Source organism: Trachypithecus francoisi, unplaced genomic scaffold, assembly GCF_009764315.1.
Source record: "Trachypithecus francoisi isolate TF-2019V2 unplaced genomic scaffold, Tfra_2.0 Lachesis_group0, whole genome shotgun sequence".
Taxonomy (NCBI): Eukaryota; Metazoa; Chordata; class Mammalia; order Primates; family Cercopithecidae; genus Trachypithecus; species Trachypithecus francoisi.
This window is the reverse complement of record NW_022681453.1, coordinates 34797773-34823983: the sequence shown is the minus strand read 5'-3', so window position 1 is coordinate 34823983 and position 26211 is coordinate 34797773. Positions and strand designations below refer to the sequence as shown.

Genomic DNA, 26211 nt, shown 5'->3' with positions numbered 1-26211 from the left:
GCATGAAGCCCTCTTCTGTGCCCTCTAGAAGAGGCAGCAGAGATCACAGAAGTGCGCTTGAGCAGTCCTAGCAGTTAGCACCATATCCAGGTAACCTCAGAGCCAGATTTGGGATTGCTTCCCAGCGTGTGTTTCCCACCCCTCCTTTAAGCTACATTCTTTAATTGCAGGTGAGGATATAATTTTGATCTCCTGCCAGGTCTATGCAACTGACAGACACCCTGACTTATTTGTCCAGGAGGGAAAGAATGCTGCTCCCAGCTGCCTTTAAAAACTCATTAATCTTCTCAGAGTTTATTTTCCGTCTTCCTGCCTCGGCCCCAGTTTTTCATTTTTCAACGATAGATGACCAGTCTGCCATGTAACCAACCCAGAGGTGCAGGAGTGCTGGGAGGAAGCTTTGATTCTGAGGCTTGGACAAAGCGTATGGTTTTACCACCTGCAGTAGGGGATCATGCTCTGAGGACCACGTGGATGGGGGCAGGGAGGCCTGAGCAGGAGGCCCCTGCCCTGGGGGAGTTGCCCCACTATGGCGTGAGGCACAGGTGTGGTCGTCCTACGCAGGGGCTAGTGGTGCCCTCTGCTGGCCGATGCAGGGAGTGTGACCGGGGCTCCCTGGCTTGCTGTCGGTCATCTCCAGAATCCCAGGCTTCTGCTATGAGAGGTCTTTTGTAGGCTGAATCAGGAGCTGCCTTGGACAGCCGCATGAAGGCACTGGAGCTTGAGAGGTCCTGTGTGTCATGACCTTGTGCGTAGTCTTCACAGTTTAACAGCTACCCTGGCTCCTGTGACCTACGCAGCCATTCTAGGAGTCAGACTAGTGTGTTGGCACTGATGAGTTTCTAGCTGCATGGCCACTTTCACCCCCAGAATTCTGTGGGGGGGGGGGGGGCGCTGTGCACTCATGTGTGTGCATCCGTGTCATTTCCCACTGAAACCTAGCCGTCTGTGGCCCGATTTCCGGTGGGGTGGGGTTGGGGGGCAACCACGCTAGATGGTGACATTACTGCCTTGCCTTTCCTCAGGGTCCTGTCCTTCAACAACCTGACACGACTGGACGAGGAGAGCCTGGCCGAGCTGAGCAGCCTGAGCGTCCTGCGTCTCAGCCACAATTCCATCAGCCACATTGCGGAGGGCGCCTTCAAGGGACTCAGGAGCCTGCGAGTCTTGTACGTCTCCCACTCCTGACAGGATAAAAGGGTCCCCAGTGGGGAGAGCAGAATAGAGCAAACCATCTGCTTGTTGAACTCCATTTGCATTGGCTTCGAGTCAGAATTGGATCCAACGCTGGCTTGCTCTGTGTGCAGAGTCTCAAACTTTTATGTAATCAACTGAGAAAGAACTGGTTAAGCAGAAAACCCTCTCATTCCCCTAGGATGGTGCCTAGAGAGGGATGGACGGCAACTCCTAAAAAGTAGTTGTTCTCAAGCAGTGATGCCCACGTTGTGCTGGACAGGATGCTGGCTCCTAGTGTTGGAAAAAGCTTCCCCACGCTAAGCGCCTGGTGCGGCCTCCAGTTCAGCAGCCGTGGGTCAGTCTTTTCCATCTTGAGTCTTCAGTTGCAACTTCCATTTTTAAGTCCTGAGTATTTTTTCTCTAAACCATGGGAATATTTCTGTGCATCTCTCGCCCTAACATTTGAATTTCTTCAGCATAACCTGTACCAAGATGCCTCCTCTCCAAAAGCAGCACTTAAGGAATCCTGTGTCTCTCCTTGTACCTCATCAGGGGTCAGGTAACAAAGTGGAGGTGCTAATGCCACTTCCCTTGAAGTCCCTAATCAGATGGGGTTGGCAAAAGTGACTGCAGGATGCTTTTCTGAGGCTTGTGTATAAAACTTTTCCATGGTTGGCTTCATAGAACTTCCAAGCAGCTATCAGCATAAAACCCCCAGAGAGGGACATACGGTTTTCAGAGGATAGTGGTGGCGGGTTCTAGGGTCTCCTTCTCAGGCGTAATTCACTGCACAGAGAGGGGTCTGTTCCATTGTGACAGGGAGGGAGGGAGGCCTTTGCACTTGCACCTGGCAAAGCCAGCTTTAATGTGGAGCCATTGCCAGGGAGTGTGAAAGGGGCCGGAGCCAGGCTGTTCAGGCCAGGTCAGCCTGTGAGCCCGTACAAGGTCCAAATAACAAGGCTGGGAACATTCAGACTGAGCTGGCCAGAAAGGAGAGAAAAACTTTGGCAGCCAGGGCTAGGAGCCGGGAGACAGGCATACAAAGCCACAGCCCCCGGTCCCTGGTTTTTTCAGTATGCAGATGATAGGAAGGAACCCATTGAGAGGAGAAGTGCCTTCCAGCAGCAGAATCTTCACTCTTTGAGCTTCCTGCTGTAAAAGAAAGGTGGCCGCCAGCATTTCACTCTTCAGTCAGAGCTGCCCTCCCTGCTGGCAGCATTGATTCCTGCTGCAGCTTCTCACAGGAGACAAGAGCTCCTTTTCTGTCCCTGGCCTGTGTCTGCAAGGGCTCAGGAGGGGAAAGTTTAAGAACCAAGAACCTTGTGGAAAGTTGGAGAGGGCAGAATGTGTGCAGGCTGGGAGCCTGGTCGCCAGGTGTGATGTCTCGCCTGGGCACTGTGACCTGCTTCTGGAAGTTGGGAGGCCATGGGATTTGTATTGCTGGGGGGGCCTGGGCTGGGGAGTTGGCCTCATCTCTCCAATCCTGGCGAGTGGGTCACAAGTCTGACTCAGCACACAGATGTCCTCCCTGGCTCAGAGTCAGCGCCCTGCATGCCTTGGGAGGAGATGGGCTCTGGGCTCCAGACCCACTGGCTGGCACGGAGGGGCCCACGGGTGGGCCCTGTGCCAGGTCTCTTTCTTCCACGTGCTTTCTGTACTTTCTCGGTCACGTCCAGCAAAGGGACTCTGGTTGGTATGAGAGCAGACAGGAGCCTTAAGGAACCTTTTGGGCTGATCTCCGTGCCAGGGCCTGATGTCCGCTCTCTGGGGCTGAATACAAACTGGGCTGTCTACACCACCTGCCTCCCCCGGAGCGTGGCCTCCGCAGACAGGGAGGCAGGTGGAGCCCAGGGAAGCTTCTTGTCTGAGGCGTGTGTCATCTTGGTTGGAAGGCTGAGAAACAGGGCTTCCCTCCCAGGGCCACGTGTCTCCACCCTTCGTCCCGGCTGTGCCTCCAGGGTGCACCCAGGGGACTTCAGCTTTTGAGCAGCAGGCTGGGTGGGAGTTTGCTTTCCCTTCATGCCCAGACTGCTCGGTGAGCTGCTTTCTGTCCTCTCCCCAGGGATCTGGACCATAACGAGATTGCGGGCACAATAGAGGACACGAGTGGCGCCTTCTCAGGGCTCGACAGCCTCAGCAAGCTGTGAGTATCTGCGGCACGGAGCTCCGCCAGCAAATGCGCGGGAAGACACTTCTGTGGGAGACGTTTCTGTGGTGCCCCCTGCGCCTCTCTGCTCTGGGCCCAGGCCGAAGAGAGCTGGCTCCACGCAGGCTTTTGTTTGGGGAGAAGAGTTTGAAGAAGAGAGCGGGGGACACCCCACTCCTCGCTGGGCAGGGGTCTCCTTGTTGGTCTGGGTGTTGGGTTCTTGGGGGCTGGCGACCCGGCATTTGGCGGCCTGGTGGAGCTTCTCTCGGGCTTCCCTGACAACTCACGTGAAAACTGCTGAATTTGCTGTTGTCCTTTGTACAAAGGAGTCTTGCCCCGTTACTCCGTTTCTCAAAGCTGTGTAAAGCTCAGTCAGCTGTGAGGGCGGTGAGGCTCCTGACAGTACTTTCATCGTTAGCCATCACCTCAAATGGAAACATCATTTCCAAGGGTCATGGTAGCAGCTATTTTAATGTGTGGTTTGGGGTCTTTTTCTTTTTTTTCCTAGCTCCTAGATTTTGCCAGTTAATCTGCCAAGCACCTGTTTGTGTGGTACCTAATAATCTCATGAGGGCAGGCTCCATGAGGCAACCTCTTTATTAGTTGAGGAAAGAGAAGTGATGGGATTGTGCCCAAAACTACACAGCTGGCAAGTGGCAGCCTCAGGATTTGCTTGTTTGACTCCAAAGCCCACGTTCCCTCCCCCTTGGCCCACCCTGTTTTCTCTGCATGTCACCAGCACTTTCTGTAGATGCCACCCAAGGACCACGCAGGAGGAGGATGGGGGTAATTATTACTGTTGACTAGCAGCTTGGAGGGAAGATTGGAGGAGGGCAAGACAGAGCGGACGGCCGCCACTCGATTCTCCCATCCCGTCCCCAGTGACGGGGAGCTCAGCAGAGTGCGAGTGTCAAGTAAATATTTGGAAAGCCCTAGTGGAGCTCAAGGATAGAGGAGAGCCTGTGGTAGGGAGAGTCTTTTTATATAGTAGATGCTTCTGATTGCTTTTGAAAAGCATGGCATTTCACACCTTTTACATACGAGGGTCCTGATTAGGAATACGCTCTGTTGGCTGTCTGAGGAAGGTATTTCTTCTTGAGCGTCCTGTACTCCAGCAACACGTCGGAGATGCTTGTCAGTGTTTCTTGTCCTTATTGTCCCTAAAACAATGCTGATTTTCCCCAGCCTTTAACCCATACGTGGCCCCTTTTTATCCCATATAGGGCAAACCTGGGAAGAGCCAGAAGTACCAAGTGGGGTGAGGCAGAGGCCTTCTTAGCAAGAGGAGCTCCAGGTCTGGGACGTGGCTGCTGAGGTGTTCAGCGCCAGGGCCGCCATTCAGCATAGGCCTCCCTGGCCTCGGCCATAACTATTGAAGGGTGAGGGTGGGGAGAGTGGGCGGCATTGCCAGCCCTCATGGGGCATGTCCGTCTGGAGGAACCTGGAGCTGTTTCCTGGGTGTCATGGCTTCCAGGAGACTGTCTCTCTACAGAAGGCCTGTGAGGTGTACCTGGCCCCGGGTCACCTGGGCTTCTGGTGCTGCATGAGTCCGCCGCTGCCTTCCTGAGTGCACACCCTCTGTGCCCTGGTGCTTTCTCCTTTGTCCCCCTGCTGGACCAGGCTCAGCACTTCCACCTGAGCCCCAAGAGGTCAGCCCAAGCCCCTGCTTTCCTCACTTGTTGTTTGTGGTGGGCTCCACACTGAGCTGGTCCTGAGACTCCTGGGAACTTGTTAAAATCTAAGCCTCACCCCACGCAGCCACTGAGTCAGCTTCTTGGGGCTGGAGACTCTGTGTATGTTTGAAAAAGGGTGAGAGAGAAAGACATGCATCCAGTTGGGGAAGCTGGGACGATAAACAAACAAGAATTCCTTGATATGATTAAGTATGTGCAATCACTTATGTAAGTGTGATGCTATCATGGTTATGTGGCAAAGGAAACAGATCATTTTCTTTTTGGATAAAGAAAATGGTATGATGCCTATGATTTGGATTCCATAAACTCCTGCTGGGTTCAAGAATGGGCAGTGGCTAGAGGTAGAGATGAGGCGAGATTGGCATGACCGGAGGACGGTTGTAGCTATGTGACGGGCACTTGGGGTTCTGGATACTACCACGTCTACCTAGCATAGTGTGTGCAAATTTCCACATTGAAAGGGCACCAGAGAAGTAAATGCTTCTCATGTGATCCTGGTACACAGGGCTACTTAAAAACTGCTGTGTTTGGCATATCGCAGGTGTTGAGTCGATGTTTGTTGAATGAATGAAGGGAGGGACGGAGGAAGAACCCAGTGCCTCTTTGGTCCCCTCCCCACCCGTCTACTCAGAACATTCCAGGAAAGCTCTGTGCTGTGGCCCCGGCTGAGAGAAGTGACCACAGACAGCACTATGTTGCTCCGTAGGAGAGGCCCAGTACTGGCTTGTTGGGATCCACTGAGAAGTGGGGTGCATGTTAACACAGAGAAGACCTGCCCCTCTAGAGCAGCTGATCCGTCCTGCGGGGAGTGCAGCCGGTGCCCTGAGTCCCTTCATTTGGTGTGGGTTTGTCTTTGGAGAGCTCAGGGAGCTCGTGCTCAGGATCTGCCCTACGATGGGAAGGTAGAGACCCCTGCCTTCGCTGAATTACTCAGGGACCTTGGGTCCTTCCCACCACGCAAGAGGTCAGACCTAAATTAAAATGTTTTCCAAAGGGAGATGTGAGCAGCAGTGCCATAAATGGCCTCTCTGTGAATTTGGGGTGGATGCTGACCTGCCCTTAATTTTTCCAGCTTATGCACACAGCTGTGTTGGAGAGTTCCTCACATTGGAGCTTTCCAGCAGGGCGAGAATGTTCCTAGACCCCAGCACATGCTTTTCTTCCTAGCTTGTCTGGGATTCTTTTGTAGACCCACCCCAGGGCCTGTTTGTTTCCAAATGGTTGTGCGGTTCCCAGGCTGGGGCCTGCACAGTGGCACAGAGTCAGTACACAGGAGGGAAGGGAAAATTTCTGGATGCCAAATCTCAGGCAGAGAGGAGCAGTTAGTGATCTGGGTATGTGACTTCCTGCCCTGTGGTTCCAGCTGGCTCCATGGCATTCCTCAGAGGGAGGGGCAGAGTCCCACACAGGGCACATGGGAAGGGGTATGTCTGGGGGCACTTGCAGAGCTGATGGGAGTGCAGCCTCCGTCCTTGCCTGTGGGGGGTCCGGGCCTGCAGTGGAACTCGTTGTGTGTGGCTGGGGAGTGGCGGCTAGTGCACATGTCACGGCTACTCCCAAGGACATGAGTACAAGGACCACCTGAGCACTGTCCCCTGTACCTGCCACTTGATTTGGCAAGTGCTAACCAGGCCTTTGGAGCTGTTAGCTGGGTTGGCCAGGAGATGGATGGGAGGTTTGACAGGTGACTCCCGCAGGTTGCTTTCTGTTCCAGGTTGGTGCTGGGGAGGTCAGGCCAGCTGTGCCTTCTCTGGGAGCCTGGCTGTGGTACAGAAATAGTGTCCTCCCAGCCCATAATCCCGCCTCTCCTTTCTCCTCACAGCAGCCTTTTATTAGAGCCATCCCAGTCTGCTGGCTGCAGCTCCCCATCCCAGCCCCATATGTCTGCTGGGGGAAGGTAAGGACCCTGCCTAATCCACCAACAAGATGATTAGCCCCTGCATAATTGAGAATTTGAGAATTTGTTTTATTGCTATTGTCACCATTAAAAATAACAGCCTGCCCTCATTGTAAAACAGGTCAATGTGACTAATATTTAATGGATGAAATAAAGCACAGCTTTTTCCTGGACCTCGTTTACAGGAGATTTCACTAAACAGTTTAATGCGTTTTTACTGGGACCTCGGGCACGCAGTGCCTGGGCCGGGGGATCTGAGTAAGTGTAGAAGTTGGCAGCGCTCTCTGAAGCGCTCGGGGTGCAGTGCCCCATGAGCTGTTACTTGCTGGCGAGTTTTGTGGTTAAAGAGCCTAAGTTAGCATGGCCACCGGCTTTTCTGTGTGTTTGGTTTATTTGTTTTAAAATAAAAGTTTCAGACTGAGAGGGGTTGTGGAAAACGTTTTCAGAATGCGATTGTTTTCCTATCCATGCACACGGTCTGAGACAAAGAAAAGGCAGAGGGTCTCTGGCCCGTTTGCCCCTTCACCCTCCAGAGGCAGGAAACAGAGCTGGCTTTGTCTGAGGGCTGAGCTCACAGTTAGCACCGGGGTCGGCCTGAATGGTGGCCCCCAGGGAGGGAGTCTGTTTCTGATGAAACAGAGGGTCAGGCAGCCCCTGTGGAGTGGTTGCCCTGGAAGCTGGCCACGCAGGCTGGTGGTGCCTCCCTCTGGCTCTACTGTGAGCCTGTGTTGCCAGGAGGCAGCCTCCTGGTGCCTGCCCAGGCGGTTCCCAGGAGGCCTGTTGCAGGTAGGAAGAAGCAGCGGCCCGTGTGCTGGGCAGATCCCAGGCTACCTTGCCATCTTTGGTTTGCTTCAGGGCTTACATTTTTCCTCCTTTCGGGAAGGGGCTGGGACTTCTTGTTTTCCCTTATGGGTCCCAGTCTTAATGCAGGTTGAAGGTGGAGCTGGCCTCTAGTCCAGTCTCTTCCCCAATGCTAGGTGAGATCCTGGACCAAGAGTCCCCTTCCCAGTAGGGGGCTGGGCCAGATGGGCTTTCTCCAGGGGCTTCCTCTCCTGTCCACCTGAACCGCGTTGCCTTGGACAGACCTGTTGACGCTGAGAATCCCCAGGAGTTGGCTCCCACCAATCAGTGTTCTTAGCAAGCCTGTTAGATCCTGGTGTACCTTAAGATTGACAAGTCCACGAAGCTCATGGTCAGCACTGCCTTCGGTTGTTCCCTGGTATTCTCCTGTGCCGTCTGGATTAGAGGGAATGCCTTTGGTGGGTTCTCATCAGAGAACATGATAACAGGGAGGGGAAAACTCAATTCTCTTCATTCCCAGTGTCCACCCTAGGGGCTCCCCTGCAGGGAAACAAGCTTGCCTTTAGATCACACAGTGCGGTGGAGGCGGCACGCATTTCTTCCGTGTGTTGTGCAGGGCACAGACTTTGGTTTGTGGGAAAGCTCTTCACAGTTATTGCTAAGGCTTGGATCGGAGCTGCCTGGAGGCAGGAACCCCTTCTCGTGGGCAGGCAGTCTAGGCAGGGGACAGGCACTAGTGATAACCTTGGAGGCTGGCCCACTGACGTCATATAAAGTCTGGGGTATGGCTGAAGCGCTAAAGCACTGGGGCATTGCCTGCAGGCCCTGAGGGGTCCCTCTCATAGGCAAGGATACAGCTCACCATGGCTGTGTGCTGGCTGCCAGGACATCTCAGGTACAGAGAGCTGTGGAGCCAGCTTGATGGATGCCTGTTTTCCTGTCCTCTTCTTGCCTCTTTTGGGAAACTGTGTTCCTAGAATGCACTTTTCAGAAGTGGGTGGCAGTTTGGGGGTTTTTGTTCGTTTGGTTTTTGTTTGTGACAAATTCCCATTATGTTGCCCAGGCTGGAGTGCAGTGGTGCGATCACGGCTCACTGCAGCCTCCACCTCCTGGGCTCAAGCAATCCTCCCACCTCAGCCTTCTAAGTAGCTGGGACTACTGGTGCGTGCCTCCACGCCCGGATAAGATTTTATTTTTTGTAGAGACAAGGTCACCTTATGTTGTCCAGGTCTCAAACTCCTGGGATCACTTGAGCCTCCTCAAGTTGAGGCCTCCTGCGTCAGCCTCCCAAAGTGCTGGGATTACAGGCGTGAGCCGCCACGCCCAGTCATAGGCAGCAGTTTTAATTCCGAAGATTTTTCTTTCCTTTTTTGACTCAGCTTCCTCTCACTGAAACCATAACCAGTCTCATCTCTCCTGCAAGGCCATCACTAAACTTCACCATCCAAGCGTGGGTGGTCCTTGGAGAGAGACCGGGCCAGACAAGGTGATTTCCACCTGACACTGCAAGGGGCCTTTTTTAGGCCAGACGGCGCATGCAGTTCCAGCCTGTCATCACTATTAAATTCTAATAAAGATAAAAGCATTTCATTTCAGAAAGGGTAAGGCCTGTGTGCTTCAAACCCGTAATCTCAGCGCAGGTCAGCTTTCCACCTGCCCCTCACTGGACAGACTTCTCAGGTAGCACTACCTTAATTGTGTGTTTTCTTTCTCTTTCTCTCAACCCTTCCTTGTTTCTCTCTCCTTCCCTGGCCTTAATTTCTGGATGTTTGGAAACTACAGGACTCTGTTTGGAAACAAGATCAAGTCTGTGGCTAAGAGAGCATTCTCGGGGCTGGAAGGCCTGGAGCATCTGTGAGTATCTTGCCAGCCCTGCCCTGAGGCACAGGCCTGCCAAATGTGGCTGCCGGGGAGTTCTGCTAGCAATTTAATCGCATCTTTGTAAACTGAGAAACAGGCTATTTGGAAACACCAGCTGCTTCCTTCTCATTATAAGTCAGCTTCAACTTTGGCCTTTATGTTGCCTATGCCAGGAACAGTTACAGAACATATGGCCAGTGGGTGTGCTCCCAGTTAATTCAGTTGGTATTTGGATAAATACCCTCCTCCCTCCTGCTGCGCAGCCTCACCCCTGCACCAGCTCCTTCATGGATCTCTGGCCTCACTGCCTCTTCCACCAAGGTGCTTCCTCCCGGCCAAGCCTGTTGCCTCCATTAAAGCAGCTTAACAATGCAGAGTAGGTGCTGGGCTGAACCAGTTTGGTGTGGTTGCTTCTGAGACCCTGGGAGGAAGGGGACAGAGCCACCCCTGAGACATTCATGCTGTTGCCATCTGGGGCGGATGCCTCATGTATGTGATTCTTAGTTTATTTCTTCTTTGAATCAAGGTTGACTCTTACCTCTGTTGGGGAAGGTTTTGCCTTGTGAGCAGGCCTCAGCCCAGCTTGGATGGTGCCCTACGGCTGGCTCGGCTCCTGAGTCATTCTGTGGGCTTGTGTTGCGATTCAGGAAACAACAGCCACCTGTAGTAGTTAGGTCACAGGTCTGGCTAGTCCCTGTGGGTCATCTGTGAAACCCAGACTGTCCTGAAAACCCTTCAGGTTTACCTAGGGGTTTCTTTGTATAAGTATGTATGTTCTGTTTCAGGAACCTTGGAGGGAATGCGATCAGATCTGTCCAGTTTGATGCCTTTGTGAAGATGAAGAATCTTAAAGAACTGTAAGTGTCTGGATTCCCTGGGTCTGACTGATGGGAACGGAGACTTTCAGAGTAAGAAACTTCTGCAGTTGCATTATGCTCACTTGTTAAAAGGCCACATGGTACATATTTTGGATTTTGTGGGCCACAGGGTCTCTGTCATGACCACTCGATTGTGTCGTTGCAGCAGAAGGCAGCCATAAACAATACATAAGCAGGTGGGTGTGGCTGTGTGCCCATAAAGTCACATTGACAGAAGCAGGCAGTGGGGCTGCAGGCCGAAGCTTGCTAGCCACTGTCCTAGACAATGTGAAATATACTGTCCTTTATAAAGTGGATAATCACCCCTTTAATTATGTTAGGGATGAGTTTCCATCTTTTGGGCTTGTTTACAATGAAGGCCTGTGTTGAGAGAGGCTCCTTCAGAACCTGGGGGGCTGTGAGCAAGGCAGAGTTGTGGAGGGGATGGGATGCTGAGGGGTGCGGTGGTGTCTGCCCGTACCATTTCCAGGCTTTCTGGGCACAGTTCACAGGTGGTGGTGCTTCCACCGTGGCTCCTGGGTGACAAGGTTGGAAAATCTTCCCTGTATCCTACTCTCTGGCAGGGGAGCTAGTCTAGGTCCTCAGGTATAACACCCAAGTTTCGTTTCTTTTTTTTTTTTTTCTAGACATGAATCTGATTCTGCAGCCAGTAAGTTCTGGCCATGATATCGGTTCCCTCAAGGGGTAACTTTTGGTTCCTAGAAGTGCTGACAGAATGGCAGATGCCAAAGGACAGTCATCTTTTTGCCCTGGCCTCATCCCTATTCCCTGAGGCCACTCATGATGGACCCTTAGTTGGGGCAGGGAGGCTGGGAGTGGGAAATGGCCTGCATTCCCCGTAGCTGAGAACTGAAGCAGGCCGGGTGACACCGCTCTGAGTGAGGAAGGTGGCCTGGGCACTTGCCCTGTGATGTTCCGCGTGCTGCGAGCCTCAGGCCTGCGGAATAGATACCGTCCTTGCAAGGGTTGCATCTTGGAGCGGGCATCTGTGATGGGTACATGGAGCTCAGGGCTCTGCAGACAGCTGTTCCGTGCCCAGGGCCTTCCCTCTTCCAGCCTCAGCAGCTCTGCCTCCATCTGTTGGATGAGACAGAACATACAGAAAGGATTCCATGGCTCTCCTTCCAGAGCAGGGGAGGAGATGATTCCAGACCACTGTGGAAGGCTGGATTCAGAGGTGGACTCGCAGTACAGCAAGTGGAATGAAACGTTAGTTGTAGAAGACAAGTGGTGGGGCACAGGAGCGTTCACTGTGGAATTCTTTCACCTTTTCTCTCTCTGAAACTTTTAGATACGATGTCGGGAGTGAAAAAGACCTGATTAAATTTAAATAGGAAGAGGGTATTTTGAGAGAAGGAAGGAGGAAGGGGATAAGATTTTCCTTGGGAAGTTGGGAGGAACTGGACCCTTCCAGAAGCTCGGACCCCCAGTGTGCTTCTGCGTAGTTCTGGAGGCTCAGCCTCGGTCTCCTGCCTAGCTTTGCCATCATTGCTGCACGTACCTAGCTGGGGCTGGCCCTGTGCTCAGTCCTCGGGTGAGAGAAACGGTTAATTCCACTTGGTCGTTTTCTTCTCCATCAGATCAAGTCAGGTTGTACTGTGCACTTAGTCATCCTCTGGGTAAATTTCCACAAGTGATGATTAGAAACACACTTTGAGTTGGAATCATGAAAATGCATCATGTGAGCCAGCGAAGCCCTGGGATGGCCGCAGAAGGCAGTAGAGCCGATGGCGCTGTGCTCTCCATGGGTGGAGGAAGGGCGGGAGGAGCCTGCAGAGTCTAGGGGTTGGAATCCTCACTACTGCCTGGCCCTCCCCATGTGTCCTCTCGGTCCTAGCTTGCTTTTTAGGAACATGCTGTCTCCACCCTGGGTACCCACTGTCTTTGTGGAGTCTGGCCTCCTGTCTGAGGTGGGTTTCATGGTGGAAGAAGTAGGAAATCCTCAAAGGCATTAGCCCCACACGTCCAGAGCGTGTGTAAGATGAGGCTTAGCCCTTTCCACATGTGTCTGATCAAAGATAAATGTCAAATTTGTCTTCACCAGTTTGTTCCTGTGGTTCAAATGGAATATGCCCTTGTGTCCTGCACAAATGCCTAACGTCGTGCAGGGATGGCCCAGCCTCTCCTCCTAGGCTTTCATGAACAGTGCCCAGGCTGTTCTGCCTGACTGCATGGAAGTGCCCTCTTGCGAGGGAGCTGGAGGTGCTTCTGACAGCGGCGGGTTCTCCATCTAGCCTGAGTTCTCCCATGCCTGGCGCAGCCAGCCCGACCCCCATGCAGGGCACACTCCTGGGAGCTGCCCTCCCCAAGCGCTGCATGGGAATTGGCCATTTCATCAGGGATGGCTGTGACAGCCCTTCCGCCACTTGCAGTGACTCCACAGTAGAACAGCCCTCCAGATAACTCTCAGCAGGACGCTACCTGCCTATGAAATAAAAATGCAAACTCTAATTCTGATTTTAAGATCTAATATGGGTCAGCATTCCAGTTATGATGGCCTTAAGATAAGTTGTTTCCATTTTTGGAAAAGCACTTTCCAAAATTATAATTATTTTAATAAGATGCCCAACTCATCTAGGGGTGATGGGGAACATGAGGAAGAGTGAATTTTACTTCATTTAGACTTGGGTTATCTGCTTACGTTTCATTCTTCCTTGCTGTGACAGTTTCTCCGCTCATTTGAAATCTGGAGAGAAATAGAAGAAAATGGAAGGCCAGTCCATTTGGTTGCTTTGCTGATGTCTGAGGACAGTGGTGGGTGGAGAAGGTGGCCAAGGTCATGCTCTTGGCCTGCATGATGTTTTTGGAATTCTGAGCATACCTGTGCCCCCTGTTTGTCACCAGGTACCAGAGACAGCGTAGTGCAGGGAAGCCTGTGTGTTCTCTTTCCCAGTCTCCCCTTATCGTGGACCAGCCATCATTCTTTAGCTCACAGCTCTGAGGTCTTCCAGGAACAAGGCCGCTGGACTCTTGGTTGACTTATCTTCAAGTGACTCCTCAGGAAAGAATGTCTGCTGAGATGGCGATTCCGATTTCTGTTTAAAAAGCTTATCCTTAGTTGCTGAGAAATGAAAAAGAAAATATTCTCTGTTTTGGTTGGAGCCCCACAAAACTAAAGTTGTGCATTCTCATGCTCCCTGGGCAGTGGCAATTAACTAACAAGCACTATTTAGGGAGCAGAGCCGAATTCTGCTGGCCCCCTGAAGAATACTGGTGCAAAGATCAAGGCACAAACAAGAGGGTGGCACAGGGACGGGGCTAATTACATTTCAAAGTAAGAAAACACGCAGCTTTGCCAATGAAAAGGGAACAGCCGTGAGGCAAAAGAGCCCTCCTCGAAACTTGTTGCAGAATTTGGATTAGAGTCTTAGGTTGAGTTTGGAAGCTCCAAGTAGTGTATCAGGAAAGTGGGAAAAACCAGAGGGGGGATGGTGGCACTGTTGGATGTATCAGAGGTCAGGAGAGGTCAGAAGGCAGCCCAGGGTCACACAGAACAGTGTCTGTCCCAGAACATGGGTGAGTTCTATGCTGCTGCTACCCCAGTTGTGGTCCTTGGGTCAGTAGCCCCAGCCTCGCGTTCAGGCTTGTTCGATGTGCAGTCATGGGTTCCATTCCTGACCGACCCAGTCAACAACTGCAGTTTTTCAAAATCTCCAGGTGGGTTATATGCACGGCCCTGGGAAATTGGAGAGGAACTGTGAGAAAAACCATTTCCCCTTCCAGCTTTCTAGTGTTCACTTGAGAAGCTGACTGGAGGTGACGGATCATTCTGTGTGCGAAGGGAGTATCCCTCCTTTGCGGCTGTGCCTGAGGCATCCACTGTTGTGTTTCTTTCAGCCATATCAGCAGCGACAGCTTCCTGTGCGACTGCCAGCTGAAGTGGCTGCCCCCGTGGCTGATGGGCAGGATGCTGCAGGCCTTTGTGACAGCCACCTGTGCCCACCCAGAATCACTGAAGGGTCAGAGCATTTTCTCTGTGCCACCAGAGAGTTTCGTGTGTGGTAAGACTGTCTTTGTAACTCTTTTTCTCCTTCATGAAGGGCAAGGAAGCCAGGAGGTACTCTTCAGTATGGGAGTCATTCCTGTGATCAGAGTAAACCCCAGCCCGTGGTTACAGATCAGCTGCTGGATGCAATTTATTTCTCACTGAAACCACACACAGTATTTACCGTAGAGTTGCCTCATTATGTGGTTCTTGGAGGACATGCATTTAATCAGAAGGGAGTATAAGTTGGTTCAGTTACAAATCAGAATAATCAGTTACAGGAAGGATAGTTCTGTTGTTTCAGAAGGGCTCTGGTGCCTGGGTTTAGCTGTGAATTTACTCAGTGTACGAGGCTGGGGTTTTAATGTGTATTTCTTTCCAACCCCAAGAATGAAAGGTTAAATACAGGAAGAACAAGTCTCAGGAGAACAGTTGCTGTAGTAAAAATAATTCCTTGATGTTGACTTGTACTCTTGCTGTTTCTCCAAACCACTGAAATCTGCACTTGCAGCTTTACATTCTTTTTGCCTTCTGATTGCCGGAACATAGCTCTTGCCATCTTTTTGACTGGGAGTCGGGATCCAAGTCTGGTTGCAGAGAGCATGGAAAATGCTGAACAGCTGAAAACACACACGCAGGCTAGCTCAGACAGGAATGACACAACCTCACGGTCAGGAAGACATGATCAAAGAATGAGATGAATTTTGAGTTTTTCCAGTTTTTTTTTTTTTTTTTTTTTTGCTCTAAGTGGGAGCAAGAGTGGGATTCCCAGGCCTGACTGGAACTGCTGGGCAGATGAAAGTCCCTCCTGCCTTTTGTGCTCATCAGTCTCCCTTGAGGCTTGAGATCCCTGCTGTGAGGATCCTAACCAGGAACTCACCCATCCATATGGGAACGCTTGTGGGCCACTTCTCTCTCCTACTTTCTGGCCATAGCAGTAGCCGGTGTGCCTGCTGGAGGCAAGATGCGTGCACCCTCCTTCCATGCATCCACCCCTACCTTCACCATCACCACTTCTGAGAACAGGCCTGCTGAACTTCCTCTGGATCCAGACCAGGGACACGTCTTAAACACACTGAACATGGCAGCCGCTCTCCAGACTGAGCTTTTCATCTGTCTTACGGAGTCTTCTGTGTGGAATCGAATGCTCGCACAGCTCCATTCTCCAGACACAAAATGGCTGTATAATCCGTTGTTCATTGGCCCATTGTCATCAAGTCCTTGACCCTTAAATTGTTTATAGACCTCCCTCAAATGAGGCTTTCTGTCGCTCCCTCTGCTTTCCTGCCATAGGGCAGGCTTTCCCTCTGGGTGAGCCAGGTAGGACTTTGGTAAGCTCACCTAGCCCCCAGCCTGTGGCCCTCGCATATTCTGGATTGAAAGAGTTGTTTATTTCACATCTGTCATCCCCACCCCCACGCTTTAGTTCAAGCTTCCCCACTCTAAAAACATCAGGTGTTAATGGGAATCATGAAAACACTTGGCAGAAGATCAAGGTTTCAGGCTCAATGGGAGTTTCCCACTCCTCTTTTAAAAACGAAAACATAACCACTCCACATTCACCAGGATAGCTAGAATCTGAAACTGAGATAATAACAAGTGTTGCTGAGGATAGGGAGAAATCTGAACCCTCCTACACTGCTGGTGGGAGTGTAAACTGGGCAGCCACCTTGGAAAACAGTCTTGGCAGTTCCTCAGTTCAACATATAGTTACGACATGACCTGGCAGTTCCACTCTTGGGTGTATACCTAGGAGAAATGAAAGTATATGTTCACACAGAAACTTCTCCATGAATGTTCATAGCAGCATTATTCATAATAGCCAAAATATGGGCACAACCCAGGTATCAGAGGATGGCTGGATAAACAAAAGGTGGTGTAGCCATACAATGGAATATTCATTAGGTGGTGAAAGGAATCAGTAGTCCTACAAAATGAATGAACTTTGACAATGTCATGCTGAATGGAAGAAGTCAGCCACAAAAGACCAATAATCTAAATTACATGATAACATTCATAGAAATGTCCAGAATGGGGAAATTTCTGGAGGTAGAGATCAGGTTAGTAGTAGTTTAAGGATGGGGAGGGATGGAGAGAGAGGGGTAATAGCTAAAATGTACAACATTTCTTTTTGAGGTGATGAAAATGTTGTAAAATTGACTAGTGATGGTTGCCCATATTGGTGAGTATACTAAAAACCATTAAATTATATACTTTTAGATGAGTGAGTTGTAGTGTAGATGAACTATTCTCAATAAAGCTTTTAGAAAGAAATATAAGGGATATATCATAAAAATTTACCCCTTTAAAATGTATATTTTGGTTCTTAAATGTATAAATGGTTTTTATAATAGTCACAACTGTGTAACCATCACTATTATCTAATTTTAGAACATTTTCGTCACCCCTAGAAGGATCCCCATACCATTAGTAATCACTCCCTATTCTCTGCCCCCAGGCCCTTGATAGCACTAATCTCGTGTGTGTTCTGGGCACTTAATATAAATGGAACCATACACTATATAGTTTCTTGTAACTGGCTTTTCTCACTTAGCATAATTTTTAAGCATGTATCAGTACTTCATTACCGTTTTTAACGTCTCAATAAATGGGTTTACATTTTATTTATCCATTTATCAGATGATGGACATGAGATTGTCCCCACTTTTTGGCTATTATGAATAATGCTGCCGTGAAAATTCCTATACAAGGTTTTGTGTGATTCTTCTGGGTACAAACCTAGGAATGGAATTGCTGGGTCATATGCTAACTCTATGCTCACTTTTTTGAGGGACACCAAACTGTTTTCCAAAGTGGCTTTGTGATTTTACATGCCCATCACCAATGCATGAGAATTCCAATTTCTCCTCATTTTTGCTCGCATGTGTTATTAGCTGTCTTTTTTATTTTGGATGTACTAGTGAGTGTGAAATAGAGTCTCATGGTGGTTTTGATTTGCATTTCCCTAATGATTAATGATGTTAGGCATGTTTTCACATGCTTATTGGACATATATATATATATATATATATATATTTTCTTTGGAAAAACAGCTGTTTAAATCATTTGCCAGTATTCATTTGTCTTTCCATTGTTTAATTGTAAGAGTGCTTTATGTATTCTGGATACTAGACCTTCATAAGATAGATGTTGTGCCAATATTTTCTCCCAGTTTGAGGGCTGTTTTTCATTTTCTTGATAGTTGAAGTGCAAAAGTTTTTAATTTTGATGAAGTTCAATAATCTCTGTTTTTTCTCTGATTACGTATGCTTTTGATTTCATATCTAAGAAACTATTTGCCTGAGATAAGGTCACAAAGATTTCCTCCTTTATTTTCCTCTAAGAGTTTTATAACCTTTGTGTTACAAAGCCCGCTGATTTTGTTCTTTTTCAAAATTGTTTTGACTATTATGGATCCCTTGCCATTTGCCTATAATTTTTTTGATCAGCTTGTCAATTTCTGCAGTAAAGTGGGATATGGGTTGCATTGAATCTATAGACTAATTTGAGAACTATTGCCATCTTAACAGTCTTCCCAATCTGTAAAGATGGGCTGTCTGTTCGCTCTTTTTTTCTTAGCTTCCTAAAAATTTGTTTCAATCATGTTTTGTCATTTTCAGTGTACACATCTTGAACTATTGCTAAATGTATTTCTGTTTTTATTTTTGCTATTATAAATGAAATTCTTAATTTCACTTTTGGAGTTTCAAAAATGAAATTTGCATTGCAAGTATACAAAAATGCAACTGAATTTTGTATCTTGCTCTTGTATCCTGCACCTGTGTTGACGTCATTTATTCTAAGTTTTTCAGTAAATTTCTTAGGATTTTCTTTATATGTGATCATCATGTCATTTGCAAAAGGGTAGTTTCACTTCTTCCTTTCCAGTCTGTATGGTTTTCATTTCTTTCTGTAGCCTAATTGCCCTGGCTAAAAGCTCTAACACAATGTTGAATAAAAGTAGTAAGGGCAGACAGACATCTTTGTCTTTTTTCCTAATCTTGGTGGGAAAGTATTTGACCATTTCTTTCGCCATTAAGTATGATGCTAGCTGTAGATTTTTCAGAGACAACCTTTACAAAATTGAAGCAAGTTCCTTTTTATCCTGAATCTGTTGAGGGCTTCTGTGTTTGTCATGAAAGGGTGTTGGATTCTGTCAGATATTTTTTTCTGCATCTGTTGAGGTGATACGAGTTTTTCCCTTTATTTTACTGATACGGTGTATTACATTAATTTTTGGATCTCAAGCTAACCCTGCCTTTTTGGGATCAATCCAACTTGGTTGTGATATATCATCTTTATATGTTGTAGGAATCAGTTTGCTAGTGTTTTTATTGAGGATTTTTGCGTTTATACTCATAAAGGATGTTGTTTTATAGTTTTTCTGTGGTGATGGTTTTGTCTTATTGGGAAATACTCCCTCAAATGATTTTCTTAGAAGAGTTTGTGAATGGCTGGTAATAATTCCTTAAATGTTTGGTAGAACTCACTAATGTAGCCATTTGGGTCTGGGCTTTTGTTTTTGAGACTGAGTCTTGTTCTGTCACCCAGGCTGGAGTGCAGTGGCACGATCTTGGCTCACTGCAACCTCTGCCTCAAGGGTTCAAGCGATTCTCCTGCCTCGGCTCGGCCTCCCAAGTAGCTGGGATTACAGGTGTGCACCACCACATCCAGCTAATTTTTATATCTTTGTGGGTCCGGAATTGGTGGGTTCTTGGTCTCACTGACTTCAAGAATGAAGCCGTGGACCCTCGTGGTGAGTGTTACAGTTCTTAAAGATGGTGTGTCCGGAGTGTGTTCCTTCAGAAGTTCAGATGTGTCCTGGAGCTTCTTCCTTCTGGGGGGTTCGTGGTCTCACTGTCAAGAGTGAAGCTGCAGACCTTCGCGGTGTTACAGCTCTTAAAGGGAGTGCATCTGGAGTTGTTCGTTCTTCCTGGTGGTTTCGTGGTCTCGCTGGCTTCAGAAGTGAAGCTGCAGGCCTTTTTGGTGAGTGTTACAGTGCATAAGGGCAGTGTGGACCCAAAGAGTGAAAGAGCAAAGCTTCCACAGGGTGGAAGGGGACCGCAGCGGGTTGCTGCTGGCTGACTTGGGCAACCTGCTTTTATTCCCTTATCTGGCCCCACCCACATCCTGCTGATTGGTCCATTTTACAGAGAGCTGATTGGTCTATTTTACAAAGAGCTGATTGGTCCGTTTTGACAGAGTGCTGATTGGTGCGTTTACAATCCTTGAGCTAGACACAGAGTCACAGAGTGCTAGTTAGCCAGATACAGAGTACCAATTGGTGTATTCACAAACCTTGAGCTAGATACACACAAACCTTGAGCTAGATACAGAGTACTGATTTGTGTATTTACAAACCCTGAGCTAGATACAGAGTGCTGATTGGTGCACATAGCTAGATATAAAAGTTCTCCAAGTCCCCATCCAGGTCAGCAGCCCAGCTGGCTTCACCCAGTGGATCCTGTGCTGGGGCTGCAGGCAGAGCTGCCCACCAGTCCCACACTGTGCCTGCACTCCTCAGCTCTTGGGCTGTCGATGGGACTGGGTGCTATGGAGCAGGGGACGGGGCCGGTCGGGGAGGCCCAGGCTGTCTGGGAGTACACCCCAGGGAGGGAGCTCAGACATGACGGGGCTGCAGGTCCTGAGCCCTGCCCCGCGGGGAAGCAGCTAAGGCCTGGCAAGAATTTGAGTGAGGCACCGGCGGGCTGGCACTGCTGGGGGACCTGGTGCAACCTCTGCAGCTGCTAGCCCAGGTGCTAAGCCCCTCACTGCTCTGGGCCGGCCAGCTGCTCTGTGTGTGGGGCCCCCCAAGCCCGCACCTGGGCCCACCGGAACTCACACAGGCCTGCCAGCACAGCCCTGGTTCCTGCACGCGCCTCTCCCTCCATACCTCCCCTCAAGCAGAGGAAGGAGGCTCTGGCCTCAGCCAGCCCAGAGAGGGGCTCCCACCGTGCCATGGCAGGCTGAAGGGCTCCTCAGGTGCCGCCAGAGTGGATGCCAAGGCCAAGGAGGTGCTGAGAGTGAGGGCTGCTAGCACATTGTCACCTCTCATTTGGTATAGATGGGGTTTCACCATGTCAGCCAGGCTGGTCTTGAACTCCTGACCTCATGTGATCTGCCCACCTCAGCCTCCCAAACTGCTGGGATTACAGGCATGAGCCACTGTGCCTGACATGGGCTTTTCTTTATGGGAAGTTGTAAAATTATTAATTGAGTCTTGTTACTTATTAATGTCTCTTCAGAATGTCTGTTTCTTCTTGAGCCAGGTTTGGTAGTTTGTGTCTGTCTAGGAATTTTTACCAGATTATCTTATTGGCATACAGTTGTTTATGGTATTCCCAGTTTCATTGCTGTAAGGTTGGTAGTAGTGTGCCCTCTTTCATTCCTGAGTTTAGTAATTTGAGCCTTTTCCCCCGTACCTGTACAAGTCTTTCTGAAGGTTTTTCAGTTTTGTTGATATTTTCAAAGAACCAACTTGTTTTCAGTGATCATCTCTATTTTTCTATTTATTTTCATTTATTTCTGTTCTGATCTTTATTATTTCCTTCTTTCTGCTTGCTTTGGGTACAGTTTGCTCTTCCTCTTTAAAATTTCTTAAAAGGTTAGATTATTAATTTGAGATCTTCTTTAATATAGGCATCTACAGCTGTAAATGTATAAACATTGTTTCAGCTGCAGCTTCCAAGTTTTGGTATGTTATGTTTTTGTTTTCATTCATCTCAAAGTGTTTTCTGATTTCTCCTGTGATTTCTTGTTTGCCTTTTAGGAGTATACTGTTTAACTTCCACAAATTAGTTTCCCAGTATTCTTTCTACTGTTAATTTTGAGTTTCATTCCATTGCCATCAGAGAGGATACTTTGTATGATATCTTTTTAAAATTGATTGAGACTTGGTTTGTGACCTAAAAAATTGTGGTCTATCCTGGATAATATTCCATGTGTATTTCAAAAGAATATCATGCTGGTGGTGCTAAGTGGAGTATCCCATTGACAGCTATTAGGTCTGTTTGTGCTTTTTTTTTTTTTTTTCTTTTTGAGACAGAGTCTCACTCTGTCACTCAGGCTGGAGTGTAGTGGTGCGATCTCAGCTCACTGCAACCTCCACCTCCCGGGTTCAAACGACTCTCGTGCCTCAGCCTCCCGAGTAGCTGGGATTACAGATGCCTGCCTACCACAGTCAGCTAATTTTTGTATTTTTAGTAGAGACAGGGTTTTGCCATGTTGGCCAGGCTGGTCTTGAACTCCAGACCTCATGTGATCTGCCCACTCAGCCTCCCAAAGTTTTGGGATTACAAGCAGCATGAGCCACCGCGCCCAGCCTCTATTTGGTTTTTATGAGGGGCCTTCAGAAAATTAACGGCAAATGCGTATAATGAAAACACTATGCATAGATTCCCAGGTTTTTTTGCACCAAAATAAATGTTTATTAACCTGTTATAGCATGTTTGAATAGCACCTAGTGTGAGGCACTAGGACATCAATTTGAAATGAGTCCCTATCAGAGCAACATGAATTCTGCTAACATTGAAGCAAGAACAAACATCAAATTTATGGTGAAGCTTGGGTGGAAGAATGGTGAAATCACTGACTCTTTACAAAAAGTTTGTGGAGACAATGCCCCAAAGAAATCAGCAGTTTACACATTGATAACTCATAATAAGAAGGCTGAAGATGAAGCCCTCAGTGGCCGACCACCCACATCACTTTGCAAGGAAAAGACGATCTTGTTTGTGCCTAAGGGGAGTGATGATTAACAGCAGAAACAATAGTCAACACCGTAGACATCTCAATGGGTTTAGCTTACCCAAATCTGACTGAAAAATTAAAAGTTCAGCAAATTTTTCACTCAGTAGGTGCCAAAACCATTATTACTTGGATCAGCTGCAGAGCCTTGAATGGACATTTTAAAGAAGTGAGAGCAAGACCTGAAGCATTTCTTCTAAGAATTGAAACAGGAGATGAAACATGCCTTTACCAGTACAATCCTGAAGACAAAACACAAAGCAATGGCTACCAAGAAGCAGATGTGGTCCAGTCAGAGCAAAATTTTGCAGACCAGTCAGGAGCAATGGTCATGGCAGGTTTTTTGGAATGCTCAAGGCATTTTGCTTGTTGACTATATGGAGGATCAAAAAATGACCACATGTGTTTATTATGAGAGTGTTTTGAAAAAGCCAGAGCTTTAGCAGATAAATGCCTCAGAAAGCTTCACCAGAGAGTTCTCCACCATGACAGTGTTCCTGCTCATTCCTCTCATCAAAGAAGAGTGAATTTGTGAGAGTTTTGGTGGGAAATCATGAGACATCCACCTAAAAGTCCTGATTTGGCTCCATCTAACTTCTTTTTAGTTATTATCTTTAAAAATCTTTATAAAAATCTTTAAAGGGCACCCAATTTTCTTCAGTTAATAACATAAAAAAGACTGCATTGATATGTTTAAGTTCCCAGGACCCTCAGTTTTTTTGGGATAGACTAAATGGCTGCTATCATCACTCCAGAGAGTTTCAAACTTGATGGAGGTTGAGAAATAAAGTTTATAATTCCATTTTCCATGAACTTTTTCAAGTCGCCTCATAGTGTTGTTGAAGTCTTCTGTTTCCTTGATCTTCTGACTAGTTCTATCCATTGTTGAAAGTGGGGTATTGAAGTATACAAACTGTTATTGTTGCACTATTTCTTTAATCCTGTCAGATTTTGTTTTGTGGCGCTCCATTAGGTATATATGTATTTATCATTTTTATGTGTTTCTGATGCATTGACCCTTTTACATTATAAAGTATTATTCTGTCTCTGTAGTAAAAAGACCTGTCTTAAAGCCTATTTTGTCTGTTAGTAGTATGGACACTTTAGTTCTCTTTTGGTGACTGCTTGTTTGTATCTTTGAATCCAAACTGTGTCTCTTATAGGCTGTAGCTGGATCACGGTTTTTTATTCATTATGGTAATCTTTGCCTTTTGATTGGAGTGTTTAATTCATTTTCTTTTAATGCAATTACAGATAAGGTAGAGTTTGCCCCTTATTTGTTCTATATGTCCTATCTTTTTGTTTCATTATTTTTCCATTACTGACTTGTTTTTTATTGAATAGATGTTTTCTGGTGTACTATTTTAATTCCCTGTTTTTTAAATACACACACAGGTATTTTTTAAGTTATTTTCTTAGTTTTGCCCATAGGAATTAAAATTAACATCTTACAACAATCTAGTTCAAATAAATAATGAAATTAACTTCAGTAGTATGCAAAAATTATGTTCCTGTTAAGATCCAGTTTTCTTCCTTTATGTTACTATTGTCGTACACATTACATTTTCATTAAGCCCTTCAACACAGCTTTACAATTACTGCTTTATGTAGCTGTCTTTTAAATCAGGAGAAGAGAGTTACAAAAATACATGTATCCTGTGTGTTGTATTTACCTGTGTAGTTACCTTTAATGGGATTTTTTATTTCTTGGTGTGGATTGGAGTTGCTCTCTGATGTCCTTTCATTTCAGCCATACTAAATACTCTCCTGGATTTCTTGTGGGGCAGGTCTGTTAACAGTCAACTTGCTTTGTATGTGTTTAAAATAAAAACTTGGGGATGTTTTAACTTGTCCTTCATTTTTGAAGGATGGGTTTTTTTAATACATAGAATTTGTAGTTGAACATCTTTCTTTCAGTAATTTGAATGTCTTCTTACTGCCTTCTGTTCTCTGTGGTTTCTGGTGAGAAATCAGCCGTTAATAATACTGAAGATCCCTTGAATGTGTGAGTTGCTCCTCTTTTGTGTTTTCAAGATTGTTTTTGGCACCTGACAGCTTGACTATGATGCATCTGGGTTTGGATCTTTGAATTTATTCTACTTGGAGTTCATTAATATTCTTGGATGTGTGGCTGCACATTTTTTCATCAAATTTGGGGCCTTTGTTTTGCAAATACTTTTTCTGTTCCTTTTTCTTCTCCTTCTTGGACTCCCATGATTTGTATGTTGTGCTTGATGCTGTCCCACAAGTCTCTGTGGTTCTGTTCATTTTACCTCATTCTGTTTTCTTTGTTTCTCAGACTGGATAATCTCAGTTGACTGTCTCAAGTTCCCTGTCCCTTCTTTCTGCCAGCTCAGTTCTGCTGTCCAGCCCCTTTAGTGAATTTTTCATATCAGTTATTGTACTTCTAAGTTTCAAAATTTCTACTTGGTTCATATCTATAATTTATCTCTTTATTGCTATAAAATTTTCTCATACTTTATCCTTCAATTTTTTATTTTTTAATTTTTTATTTTAATTTTTATTTTTTTTTGAGACAGAGTCTTGCTCTGTTGCCCAGGCTGGAGTGCAGTGGTGCGATCTCGGCTCACCGCAAGCTCCACCTCCCAGGTTCACGCCATTCTCCTGCTTTGGCCTCCCAAGTAGCTGGGACTACAGGCGCCCACCACCACACCTTTTTTTTTTTTTTTTTTTTTTGTATTTTTAGTAGAGATGGGGTTTCACCATGTTAGCCAGGATGGTCTTCATCTCCTGACCTCATGATCTGCCCGCCTCAACCTCCCAAAGTACTGGGATTACAGGTGTGACTTACCGCACCCGGCCACTATCCTTCGATTTTTTTCAGACATGGTTTCGTTGAGGTGTTTGAACATGCCTGTAATTGCATATTTAAAAAGTTTATTTAGTGAGTCTAAGTCTGGGCTCCCTCGGAGAGTTTCTGTTGACTGCTTTTTTCCTGTTTGAGTGTTTCATAATATTTTGTTGAAAATTGGGCATTTAAAATAAAATAATGTGGCAACTTTGGAAATTGGATATTCCCCTTCTTCTCTCCCAGGATTTGCTGCTGTTGCTGTTTATTGTTACAGCTTGCCTAGTGACTTTTCCTGGACAAAAGCTGTAAAGTCTGTCCCCCTAAGTCCCTGCTTGTTTAGTTTAGTGGTTAGCTAATGGTTGGACAGAAAAGTCCTTGTCGCCACAACCACTGTCTCCTATCCTTTACTGATGGCTTGTGTTTGTGTTGGGGTGTGCCATCTACTTTGTATTTGTGTAGACAGTCATGCTCAGCCACAGGTAAGAAATGAGGACCCCCTCAGGTCCTTCCTGGGCATGCACATGGCCTTGCACCTGCATGTGTCTGTCTAGATCCCCAGGAACGTATTGGACCTTTTCAAAGCCCACCATCAACATTGTATTCCCCACATTTTCCTTTATAGTTTCTTGGCCAGCTGCTTGTTTGCCCCATGGGTGTTGTCCCCTCAGACAGCCGCACTGTTAAACAGTGGCTACTGATTGTTGTGGTCATGTGCCCTGGGGCTAGGGCTTCTCCTGCTGGGCAAACTAGATCAGGGCAGATAAATGCAAATCCTGTGAATGGGGCTTTCCAGGTTGCTGCCAGATAGGTCACATGGTGTCAGTTCTGGGGATGGGGCTTTTGGGGAACCCATTCTGACCCTTCAGTGGTTGCTAGGCTGCTGAGTTTCAAGGCTACCATGGAGCTGGGGAGATAAGACAATGGGGCTTAGGGTAAGTTAAAACACCAAAAAGCTCACATTTCTTACTGAGATGTTGCTATTTTCTTGAATCAACACTCCATGGATTGTTGTAGGCCTTTGGTTTTCCAGAATTCCGAAAAAGTTGTTTTTGACCATTTTTCCAGGTGTTCTCATTGTTTTAATGGAGGTGCAGATTTTTGGAGATCCGTATTCTGGCATTTTGGAAGTGTTTCACACCCCCTCCTTTTGGAGTCAGGTTTGTGGATAAGATCTCTGCAGCCATGACCAGTGATGCCTGACTCTGTTTTCTGTGCA

The 26211-nt window shown here is 47.4% G+C and overlaps 1 protein-coding gene across 2 annotated transcripts in view; it reads left to right on the top strand.

Moving 5' to 3' along the window:
- LRIG1 (leucine rich repeats and immunoglobulin like domains 1) overlaps nt 1–26211 on the top strand; it is a 127073-nt gene that overhangs the window by 92516 nt on the left and 8346 nt on the right. For both annotated transcript variants that reach the window (XM_033210377.1, XM_033210378.1), the window contains 5 exons: nt 1026–1169; nt 3239–3319; nt 9497–9568; nt 10360–10431; nt 14290–14453. In XM_033210377.1, the coding sequence (XP_033066268.1) occupies nt 1026–1169; nt 3239–3319; nt 9497–9568; nt 10360–10431; nt 14290–14453 (533 nt within the window). The remainder of the gene's footprint in view (nt 1–1025; nt 1170–3238; nt 3320–9496; nt 9569–10359; nt 10432–14289; nt 14454–26211) is intronic.